This window comes from Neltuma alba, unplaced genomic scaffold (genome assembly GCF_004799145.2).
Source record: "Neltuma alba isolate B1F8T4 unplaced genomic scaffold, ASM479914v2 tig00005195_pilon, whole genome shotgun sequence".
Taxonomy (NCBI): Eukaryota; Viridiplantae; Streptophyta; class Magnoliopsida; order Fabales; family Fabaceae; genus Neltuma; species Neltuma alba.
Window position 1 is genome coordinate 10,653 of NW_021634014.1, and position 12,538 is coordinate 23,190.

General features: G+C 38.4%; 2 protein-coding genes across 2 annotated transcripts; both read right to left on the bottom strand.

Annotated features, from left to right (window-relative positions):
* Positions 1 to 3,587: 3,587 nt before the first annotated feature.
* LOC114747069 (uncharacterized) lies at positions 3,588 to 4,280 on the bottom strand. Its single transcript, XM_028935355.1, has one exon. The coding sequence runs from the start codon at positions 4,179 to 4,181 to the stop codon at positions 3,801 to 3,803; it is 381 nt and encodes a 126-aa protein (XP_028791188.1). The 5' UTR covers positions 4,182 to 4,280; the 3' UTR covers positions 3,588 to 3,800.
* Positions 4,281 to 5,066: 786 nt separating this feature from the next.
* On the bottom strand, positions 5,067 to 8,830 carry LOC114747067 (lysine histidine transporter-like 8). Its single transcript, XM_028935353.1, has 5 exons — positions 8,319 to 8,830; positions 6,983 to 7,116; positions 6,070 to 6,497; positions 5,850 to 5,981; positions 5,067 to 5,753 (listed from the first exon to the last, which is right to left on the bottom strand). Exons 1-5 carry the CDS (start codon positions 8,684 to 8,686, stop codon positions 5,268 to 5,270), a joined length of 1,548 nt encoding a protein of 515 aa, XP_028791186.1. The 5' UTR covers positions 8,687 to 8,830; the 3' UTR covers positions 5,067 to 5,267.
* Between the last annotated feature and the right edge of the window lie 3,708 nt (positions 8,831 to 12,538).

Sequence of the window (12,538 nt, forward strand, 5' to 3'; positions counted from 1 at the left end):
CTGTACAATATATGTGCTTTGTTATAATAATAATAATAATCATTAGTCCAGCAAAACCATGGTACGAGCAGGCCGTGCTCAAACATATCAGAATTATTAGTGAATTACTTAGGCCTAATATATAATAGTGAAAGTAAAAGTTGAAGGGTATAGTGTGGACTATAGAGAAGAGAACAAACAAGTGAAAGAGAGAGTCCCCACAGAGGAGCAGAAGCGCATGTGGGTGGAATCAGTTTTTGTTGGACATTTCAGAGTGTCCACTCAGCATAACTGCTTCTTCTCAGACCCCTCCTCTGCTGCTATTCTTCCCCACCAATACTCCCCCAAGCTTTTACTCTCTAAATGATAGACAAATGTGGCTCCAAAATCAGCTTCATTACTTTTATTATTCACGTGCCTCCATATCTCATCCATATATATATGTATTCACACTCTCCTTTTAAAACCCTCCTTTTCTGCTTTTTGCCCAGAATATTTCTCCCTTTCTTCACATGCATGTGTGACTCCAAATACTATTCTGGTTTTGAATTAACCAGATGGATGTACGTAGCTTAAATTAGGAAGAAAAGGTTTAATAATGTGCATGATGCACCAAAAGTGATTTCGTATTCATTTAAGACGACAATAGAGTATTTCAAACATTTCTTTTTATAATTCCTAGTTGGCCAAAAATATAACATTTCTCTTTTAGACTTATGTTAGATTAGCGGCCCTCCTATCCTCGTTTTATTGTCATTTGTCAGGCCACTGAGGCCGTTGCTTAACTGAGTTTTTAATTAGTCAACATGTTCCTAAATAAATTGTTGTCTCTTTCAATGCCAGCCATTTCATATAATTATTAGAGTTTTTGTCCCCAGTATTGCTTCAAAATTAAGTTAGCTAGCCACCAAGGTCGGAAAAAAGGCCAAGAGGCAAGAGGAAGAATGGTCATTATTAATCTTTGTTCCCTTGAATAATTTCCCTATCGTGGAGGGTAATTCAAAAAATCTTGTGAATTGAAGCACATATATTAAAAATGACAGACATGCAATATAGTAATTTTTTGTGTTATCGGTTCTACCTTGTTATTTGATTTTTTTTAACATAAAAAGCTAATAACCGTGGCAATGTCCTGCCTTACATTTTGGTTCAATAAAGAAGAGGAGAGGGATGGGATGTTAATCGAGCGAGACATGAGGGGAAGGCGTTTTATGATGGCGAGAGAAGGGAAAGGATTTTCATAGTCCCTCTAAATTCCCTACCCTCCCTCCTCTTCCTTTCAAATAAAATAAAATATAAGGCAGGGTTAGGCAGGAGAAGGAAGAAAATAAAACATGAGGCTAACAAAGGATGAAAAAATAAAATTCTCTTTATTTTTTTCTAACTAAGGGTGGAAACAGGCCAGGCCAGGCCAGGCTTTACTCTTAACAGGCCAGGCCTGTTTTGTAGCCTATAGGCCTGAGCCTGGCCTGTGGCCTGTTACAGGCTTATTTTTCAGCCTGAGTCTGGCCTGAAGCCTGTTAAAAGCCTGTTTTTTTAAAAAATTCAAATTACAATATTTTTTTTAGAAAAAAGCTAAAATAAAAAAGTATATATAATAATTAATTTTTTTAGTTTTGTCTTTTATTTAAATTTTAGTATCATAGGTACTGTTTTAAATCTTAATTACAATTTATAAGGATATTATTGAAAACTAATTCGAATTATATGTTAAAATTTGGGACAAAACTATGTTTAAGTACCAAAAAAATTAAGACAAATAAATAAAAAAACTATTAATTTTACAATGAATAAAGAGAGTATCATAATTTAATTAATATAATACATAAGTTAATTAATCTATCATTCTTGGAACAAAAATTTTCTTTCCTATTTTATTTATATTTTTAAGATTTAAAGATCATATTATTTATTGATATTTTTATTTTAAATTATATTTTTATTTTTACTTGTCAACTAAACTTCAAAATTTAAGGAAGAACTAAGCTATTAACTATATATTAAAATTAAAAAATAAATTAAAAGTACACATTAACAATACCATTAACTAGTTTTTTTATATATTATAATTATAAGTTTCTAACAGGCTCAGGCCGGCCTAACAGGCTTAACAGGCCTTTTAGAGAGCCTAAGCCTGGCCTATTAACTTAAACAGGCCTTCAAACAGGCCTGAGCCTGTCTCTTTTAGAAAACAGGCCAGGCCAGGCCAGGCCAAATACAGGCCAAGCTGTAGGCCCCTGACAGACCGCCTGGCCTGTTTTCACCCCTATTTCTAACCATGTAACGGGATGAAAGCAAAATCCCTACCCGGCCTCCTCTTCCTTCCAAATAAAAGCAGAGGTCGACTGTGCCCACACGCACACAGATCGAAAGGCTCGGAGCTGGGGGTCAAAGCATCAGCCAACCCCAGCCCATATATTCCCACTGTACCGTGGGTTTTAAAGCCCATACCTCCAATTTATCAAGTTGTATCCTCCAGGGCCTGCCAAGAGCTCAGGGACTGACGATCTCCATTCTCTCTCAATTTCAAGTGAATTTTGCGTATTTAAATGGGACTCATCACCCAGGGACATTTCATATATTTTCTTTAGACATTCCTTTAAATTTAACCAAAAAAAAATACAACGACGTTAGAACAAAAAATGGATAAAGAAAGCACATAAACCCTTGAAGAAGTTCGCAACATTCATATAAGAAGTCGAACATTGGTAGCCCTATCAAATTCAAAATCGTTGTTGACTATCTTAAAGCAGCAACTATTTGCACGATGGAAGAAGTTCGCAGCTCTTCTTTTCTCCTGGGCAGCATGAATTCGCAACTATCTCGTCTCCCAAATCTGAGAGTTACATTTTTTATCCATATCAGGTACATAGGCATTGAGATACGTACGCTAAACATGCACCCATCCACTACATATACATGAGATGTGAAGTTGTAAGGCCTTTCCAAATGCTAGACTTCAATTATCACAGAAAGTATATGCAAGATTGAGTTGTTTATATGGATGGATTTCTGGGGAAGTGACATTGTCATTGCCAGCTCGATATCTCTGGTGTTTCTTATGCTATTCCATTGCTGATCTTTATAAACGTTTTCATGTGGCAGACTCTGGGCATTTGCTGACTCTGTTTGTTGCATTACCTTCTTCTGGGTCTTGAGGCTAAGGCAAAATTTCTAGCCATAATATGAACAATCCAATAAGGAGGCCAGCTAGGCATTTATATCCAAGATTACATACTTCGTCCTCACTTAAACTTGTATCAACGGAGAACTCAGCCATTCAGTGAATATTTTATTAAAAATACATTTGTAAATCCAGAAACACATTTAAAGGAGGTCATAGATGTGCTCCAACCTGCAAAGAACTCGAAATCAACCATTAACGTAGACCCTGTAACAATTATTGCCGGGGCGTCTGCTCCAAGTGATAAAACTGCCATGCTCTTTCTTTTATGCATCACTTGCGAATTCTTGAGAATTTGATTTAGTCGACAGAGGCTATTGGTTTAATGTTAAACTCGAATTAGATTAGATGGATTATGGACATAACTATCTTCACTGGTGAAGGATTCGAACAGTGCATGTATTGTTAGAACGCAACGTTCAAATCCACTGAATCAGACAGTTGAGATATAATTAAACAAAATTGAGTTTCGGGGCAGGCAGCTCGAGCAGTAGGTGCTCCATCACAGAATTTTAAGAACCAAATTTAACATCACAAATACAAATACAATTATAATTATGAGTCATAATGCGCAAAAGAAGAGTAAAGCAATTCAATTATACAGTAAAATACAGGTTGCTAACCATGGATGATTCCGCTAAGCCTCGGACTCCTCCACCCAAGCTTCAATTCGTAGAAGAACAAAGCCAACGGCAACTCCGACGAGAACAAGACCGTTCATGATAGCAGCAATCCGGAATATCTCACCGGCGGCATTGCAGGTGGATGAGAGAGCGCCACCTCGCTTCCCTGCTCCTTTTGCACTCGATGCGGTGGCTCTCATTGAGTTCACCATCTTCGCGAAACACTGATCAGTGCTCAGAGGAAGCCCTAACGAGACGACGCCGTTGTGTGCCTTTAGACCGCCAAATGAATTGAAGCCTCCGACGGATACCTCCGTCTTCATTCTCCTCTGGGTCTTGGTGGCGGAGCATGCCGTGATGCTGGGAAGCGAGAGGGTAGCTGATGCCATGGCCATTTTTTATTTGATCCTTATGGCTCTCCCACTCACAAGAACCAGACTTGAAGAGTTAAGAGCTGCCTCGCCAATCAAATGAAGAAGATGAAATGGCAGTTTGGCGTTCACAGAATGGGAGAATTTGGATAAGCGGACTCGGATTTTGGATGGATGACATGAAGAGCAGGAATCATGACACGTCATCACATCCGATAAGACGGAGTGGTAGTGGGCCTCCTCTTACCCTTTTTGGGCCTTGCCATCTCATTTGGGCGACACAAATCCTCCCACGGGGTATCCATACAGCAGGTTTCAATTTAGTCCCTTTCTGTCCAAAAACTAAAAAATTAGTCCCTTTCCCATGAATTAGTATCCACCAAAAATTCTTCATTTCTCAATCCACACTTAGCAGATATAAGCTTCTTCATCTTTGTTAAATCCTATATCTGAGCCCATCAAATGAGCTTTTTTTTTCCCCAGCGCGATCAGATGAGTTTTTGCATTTTCAAAAGACAAGTGATATTGAAAAACCTAGGTACATCTGTATATATAGGCACATTTCTTCCTGCATTATGTAAAGTCTAGAATGAGTCGCATTTTTTTTTTTAATCAAGAGACAACTAACAAAGTAAAACGATTACAAAGAATGAGTCACATTTCAATATTAGTAACTAGCGTAATTTATTAATATTGTTATACTGATTTGAATCATTGCTCGCTGTCGCTCCTCTTCGTTTCTCAAGAGGGAGAATTCGGATATGGCCGTCGAGGCTAAACCTTGGTCTGATTTAATGATTGTCAAATTGTGCATGTATTTATTTGCATCTGGCTTGATGGTCTACCTTTCAAGAGTTTATACTACTGGATAACTAATTTCTCCTCAAAAGTTATAGAACTAATTCGGATAGGTCGAGGCAAATGGGCTTTTTCCCTTCCAACAGAAGAATTAAATATCTGCTCGTCTACAGACGTGGACTTACGCCCTCCCCGTTCATATATTCTGGAAATACCATGGACTAACCACCGCTACATTAACAAAGGTGACCTCTTTCAGCATATCATTCCAGCGTCCGAAAAGGGGACCGTTTAGAAAGGAGCTGAAGAAATTCAATTGGGCTTGAAAAATTTGAACTTGAGTCCACTGTTGACCATGCTCCAAACACCCCCAATGGAAAAGGCTAAACTAAAAGCAATCCCCATCCAACCCAGAATCCAGTTGAAATACCAATTGAAGCTGTATTTAGTGGGTTGTTTTATGAGGATCCACATGAAGCAAGGATATGCAAAGGTGACCGGAAGAGTGAGTCCTCCTAGCAAACCAGCAAGGCTTGAGAGGAAGGGAAGAGCCACTCCTATGAAGAAGTTCACAAATCCATAGAATACTCTGAATCCTGACCTCACCCATATGGAGCAGGGACGATTTGTTCTGCTGGTGTACCCTGCTTCGAAACTGTCAAACACCGGCATCGAGTATATTTGAAAACTGCTCAAGCAGTTAAACACCACCAGTAGGAATGTCAATGCAAGTAGCGCTCTTGGAATGTCGTGACTGTGAAATGCATATAAAGCACTCAGCATCCCCCCTGAAGGCATCTGTCACCAAACACGAGAAACATCAAAACTGGTTATACTTTTAATATAGTAAGCAACTAAGCATAACCTGATATAGTTAATTCTCAGTTGACTTACAAGATTACCATATGCCCAGAAGCCACCTATAGCAACAGGGAAGAGGCACATTGCGATGAAGAAATACGCAACCTTGGCTCCTTTCCACATTGGCACGTGAGCTGGGTGCTTAAAGGTTGATGGCATTGTTGCCTGGAGTTAAGAAGCCAGAGATGAAGTCAGCTTTAAAAGGTGATAGAAAAATAGAGAAATGAGATGAAAGAAGCTCGTTTCAGTACACCTGAATTTCTAGGACTAGATTGTGGCCTCTGAAAGCGAAGGCTACAATTCCAAGAGCATTCAAGACAGAAAAAGCAGAAGCAGAAGGAGATGATAAAGAAAGGGGTTGATAAGAGATGGAGGGTGGCCTTGGCTGGCTCACGGAGAGAAGCCAGACCATGGAGGAGTAAGTGATGGCAGTGACAGCCCCTACGAGGGAGAGGCCTGCGATTGAATTGAGGTTTGGAAGCTGAGACAGAACAATGGACAGAGAAGTGAAAACGAGGTACCACTCCACAGCAGTCAAAGGATTAGAGGAACAAGCGGGACCACAAACTATCTGGAAGAACAGTTTCATGGTCTCACCACCTATCAGAATCAAAGCAGTTGCTGTTCCAGCAGACAGATAAACAGTAGGGAAGAGTGCAAGCCATACTCCTAACTTTTCCCCTGCCAAACATCCAATCAGAACAGTGCGTCTATTAGGAAACTCGTATAGTATTCATTCACCGGCACACACTTTCTTTTTATCGTGTTACTGCTTGATCGTTTTCGTTTCAGTTTGACTAACCAACTTGCCCTAGTAGAGCAAGGAGGTCTTCACAACCAAAAAGTCATATATGCTTCTCATATATTCCCTATTGTCCTTATTATATACTGCATGATTTATGATATAATACGTTTTATTTAAAACACTAATTTTTTTTCACTTAGCGTCTATAACTATAAAATTCCCTACCTAATCAATGTAACTCCTCTAAGTAATAAGATTCATGAAAATAATTGAGATATTACAAGAAATAGTTAATTTCAACTAACTCTTTTAATTATGTGAAGTGAACAATTGAAATTTATAAAAAGAATAAAATAGCATTTCATGCCAATTTTGCAGAGCCGGCTGCAGTATATGAGTAATTGCAGGGAGAGTAACGCACCAAATGCCGCTTGGGCAAGCTCCAAATATCTGTTGTACCTTTTTCCTGGAACCGCTTCGTGGAGCTGTATCAGAATCCACAACGTGTAGAGCTGCCAACAATATGCAATAGTTAAGGAAAGAATTCCCCAGCTCCTGAAATAAAGTTGGAGCACATTAGTTCCATGTGAGCCTCATATGCTTCCATAAGGGAAGATTATTAACCACACTGATGCTAACCGTCGTGGGTTGTTTGACTTGCATCTAGTATTTGAAAACAAAAGAGTTATCTCGATAAGGATCGTTAAAAATTTGCTACAGCATGGTGTTAACTTTCGGAGTGTTTTATTTAACTTCTGATTTGTTGCTTTATATAATGAATAGTGGTCAAAGTACAGGGAAAAGAGATAGAGCTAGGGCAAAAACCAGTATCGGGGAGCATTTGTCCATTTGCAATGGGAAGAACATGGATGGTATACGCATCACGAGGGAAGCCCAGGGCAAGCTGGCCTTTACATCGAAATTATTGTACTTTGGAAAGAGCAAAAGATAAAGGTGCGGAAGAAAGAGTCACTGGCCTCAATTCATACCCATCAAATCCATGATGAACCTCGATATTGGGAAAAAAGCCTACCTCCCTTGGACCCGAATCTTAGCTTTTCTCTAAGCTTTCTTTCGTAATTCTAATACTATGATGTCTTGTAAGGCGGTGAGACGACAAAACTTGTTGAAAATGAAACGAAAGTTTTGGGCCACATCCACAATGTCATTATTAAAAGAACAGTTTCTGGACACGAGGAGAAAAGCACCTAAGCACAACTTTTAGCAACTACGGCGTTCTTGCGAGAGTGTGAGGAGAAATTTAGTAGAACATCGACGACGGAACAAAGCGTAGCAAGGATCAACGAAGGTAATGACGCATGATGATTAACAAGAGAAATGCAAATACTAGCCACATGATTATGGAGCTAAAACAGTGGAAGATGAAAATTACTTTCTTTAGTTGAATTTAATATAAGAGATATTCTTGTAAGGGAGACTTTGGTTAGAGATTAGAACTTGTTTGTCGCAGGAAACTCGCAAATGCATGTTTTCCAGAAAAGCAACCTGCAGGCGAGAGCAGCATGCAGACCTGGAGAGAACAGTCAAAGAAGCAGAAAACTCGGAAGGACTCAAATACACTGTTATGTAACCGGAGAGAGATGAATTGAAGGAATGCGATTAAAAAGAACTCTTCATTATTGGAAGTTTAGTTACCGTCTCTGGTGACAACAGTAAAATATTGCAGACGATTAGAGGCAAATAAAGACGAAGCATGTCAGCGGTGAACTGAAGAAAGCGAAGGAATCTTGACGTACCAGCCGAGATAAGCGAAAGCAACGGGCAAAACCAGGGCTTGGAAGCCAACCCCAGCGTTGAGGTTGTGAAACGCAGCGTAGTGAGCATTTCCGTTGCGCGACTCCGTGATGGGAAGCCACGCGTCTTGAGGGTTCAGCTTCGTGAGGTGGCCAACCTCCTCCAAGTAACCCTTCATGTTTATCAGCACCCTCTTCATCGGCGTCCCTATGGGGCTCAAGAACCTCGGCGATATCAGCGACGTCGGAGTCCAGGTGTTCGACGATTTTGCCTCCTTCAACGTCGGCCTCGGAGACCTTTGCCCCGACGGCGTCTGCGTCTCCGGCGTAGCCGGAATAGATATCAACTCTGTCTCCGGCCTCTCGTCCATTGCACTTTACTTGTGCGACTTCTCACTTAGATCGTCTCAACTATAGCTTTCTCGGTCTGACAGCGTGAGGGGGGGGGGGATAGGGACAGGGAAATATGGGGCGTCAGAGCACTCACAATGAAACTTGGTGAGCTTTGATTTGAGGGATGAAGAGAGAGACGTGGGAATGAAGTGGCGTAACGTGACTGGGCTGGTCAAAAGGTCAAATGTGAATCAGACTAGGAGCGATGGGGTTATTTTTGTGGTGGGTCCGACGAATGGGACTTGTTCTGGACATTCAGGTTTCATTACAACTTGCGAACCACACGCCCTCCTTCTCCATGGCGCGTAGCAATGGTGGCTTTTCCATTCGTATGCTGCCGTTCATTTTCTCTCCCCATTTTATTTTAACTACTTTTCAATATCAAAACTTATCTGGATTTAAGGGATCCGAACTCAGGAGGGGAAGAGAGGACGAAGGCAGGAGAGGCGCAAGGGCAAGGAGGGGGAAGTTGTGCGGAACACGACATTGGAAATAGGGAGGGTGGGAAAAGCAAGATGGCGGAGTAAGTGTCAGACTTCGCAGACACAGGCACGTGCCTCCACCAAATAAAATCAATAATAAAAAATCACAAGATCCATGGTACTGCGCCTCGCCTCTGCTGCCTCCCTCCTCCCCCCAGCTCTTTTCTTCTTCCCGGAAATTTGTGTATACTGTACTCCAATGTGTGCGCATTTTTATGCCGAGATTAACATTTTTACACCACCATTTTAAATTTTAGCTTTTATACTGTATTTACCGGCGTTCAATGTAGTTACGGATTACAGAATCTTAGTTCTTCGATATAAATATACATGCATGGCGTGTCGATGAAATCATGGTAATCCGATCGAAACATGTTTTTATTTATCTTTTCTCTTCATCAAACTAGTTTCGTTTTGGGTAAAATTTTGTTATAAAATCTATATAGGCCCAGAGAGGGTTCATTCAATCATTTGAGCGGTCAGGCATGCAAATTCTTCATTGCTTCGAAGCGAAGCTGGAGAAAGAAGTATCATTAAAAAAAAAAAAAAAGTTTTAAAAAGAAGTCCTCCGCAAATGAGTTTTGTTAGGCGATGCTGAATTCGAGTTTTGTAACCCACTTAAACTGCCGTCAATAATGGGCTAGCTAAACCCACGAGACAGCCTAGATGGGTCTGAACTAAACTGAGCCCAATATTGGACCTCACCAGATTTGTTTGTGACTGGCTGCGAATGGAGAAGCCATATCTCGGTGCGTCGAAGGTGATAATACATGGGAATTTTTGGCTCAGTTAAAGTTAATATCGTTTTCCACGTAAATAATTGGAAAAGACAAAACAATTGAGGCCCTCGTGAAAAATTTATCGTCGCTTTATTTTTTCAAATATACGACCGCTTAAAATTGACGACTGTGATGTACTGTATTGGTGAATTTTGTATTTAACTATGAATTAAAGTGTTATATTTCTCGCTGGAACCGTGGATGTTATTCTCCCTGGAAAATTTTAGCGACTTAACTCACCGCTAATACCTGCTATTAGCATTATATTATGGGGTAGACTTTGCCGCTCCAAGAAGCATCAAGAGGATGACCGCGGATAAAATAAAAGAGTGTGAGCCACATAATAAAAGGGCATTAATAAATCTTTGCCCGGGGGGGAACGGCACAGAAATTTACTAGAAGTAGTCGTCATCAAATTTTCTTATGTATTAATTAGACGTATCACTTGATAAAATATTTAACATGTGTAATTATTATAAAAACTATCTTAAAAAAATGAATAAATATGATAGATAATATGAATTGAAATTTTATATTTATGATCAAATTAAATGTCAAATTCTCTTTTATATTAAGAAGCAAAAATATTGTTTCAGTAAGTACTTGAACTCGAGAGTAAAATTGTTGTGAATTCTTATCCAGTAAAGTCTAGCACGTGAGAATTAACAAAGATTTGATAAATATGAGTATTTAAGACATCTTTATCCTCAATACGCACTTTTAAAATTGTATAAATAGTTTAATTTAACCCAATTACGGTTCCAAAATAAAAAAGGCATGATCATTCAGCCTCGCATCCCCGCCTTGAGGGGATCAATTTTTTAGTTGGATCCGGAAAACATTGCTAAAATGCAGAATGAAATGTTATGGTGGGGGTTGAGGCGGATCCTCAAAAAGTCAACCAGAATATAAAATCTTTTTGGTGAAATGAAGGTTTGGTGCATGCACCTGCTGACTTGGTCGTGATCTGTGGTCAGTGGAGTTCACTGTATAACTAGTTGCAAGATTATCTGTCTATTTAGTACTCCCTCCGTTCCTTATTATAAGAGACATTTGATGCTTATGGCATGTTCCTATATATAAGAGACACTTAAAAGTTGTCTCTACTTTTTTGTGTTGATTTTCTATTTTACCCATATTTATTGTTTCCAACTCACACACTCTTTCCTTCCCACTTCTCTTTCTTTTAATAATTTACCATTGTTCTCTCTCATGCTCTCTCTCCTTATTAATGAGGGCATTTTTGAAAAAAAAATTATACTTTTTACACATTGATTGTTCTTAACTAATTTTAACTATTTTTTTGATCAACGTAATTCGGTTATTCGTCTCTTATAATAAGGAACGGAGGGAGTATTTATCATGTCCTGGCCAAGAAAGCAGTTAATAAGAAGAACCCGCGTGGTATGTGAAATTCCCTTCTTCTTTTTTTTTGAGCGAAGGTTTTGTCGCAGCAAACATTTTGCAAATTTCCTGGTTCGATATAAAAGTAAGTAATAACAATAAAAAAGAAAATGAATAAATAAAACATAAAGAATTAGTAGATGAGCTCAAGACCGTTTACAAGTATTTTTTGGTGAGCATGCACTTCTTATAAAATCTCTCCATTTTTGACTAGTTCAAACCCAGATCTCTATCGCATCCAACGCGAGGAAACTCTCTCAATTTTTTTTCCACATAAAAAGATCATTTACATTTATTTTATGAAGAATGGGAATAATATAAAAAATACTATGAGGCATAAAACTTCATATCTTCTTCTTCTTCATGATAAAAATACTGATAGTAATAATAATAATAATATTGCTATTTAAGATAACATACATTTTTAATTCATGGGAGCGTAGGCATAAGTTCACAACTTTTAATTTGATATTAACTTCAATTGAATAAATTGCCACATATTATAAATATTTTAAAATTAAATCATAGCATCTAACACTCCTTCCACTTATTTGTATGTATCATCATCGAATAAAATTTGTATTTTTATTTACATTGAATAAATCACAGTGCCTGACGGTCTTTATAGTTTTGATAGGGTTGTAACTCAATCATTAAAGTTTGACTCATTGCAACTCGGTCCTTATAGTTTTATTGATTTTATAATTTAGTCGTTGCACACATTTTTGAAAAATAAAATTATATACCCAATAAAAAGAGGAACTAAATTATAAAATGGTTAAATGTATAAAAACTAAGTTGTAGCGAGTTAAATTTCAGAAACTGAATTGTAACCGAATCAAAATTATAGGGATTGAGTTGCATCAAATTAAAGTATAAGGATTGAATTACAAATGATTGAAAATTATAAGAATCAAAAGATTAATTTTTCATGTAATATATAATATTAATTAATAATTCCGGTAAAAAATATAATACTAATCACGAAAACAATTCTGGAACACATCAAAATGCTTAAAAAAATTGGCGTGGCAATAATATTTTCTAATATGTGTACAGTTAATTTTCTTAAAAAATAAATGACAAAATAAAAGCGCAGGATGTTGTTTTTCCAACCCCCTCCCCATTTTTTTGGGGGCAACGGGGGAGAGTGACTTCCCCATTA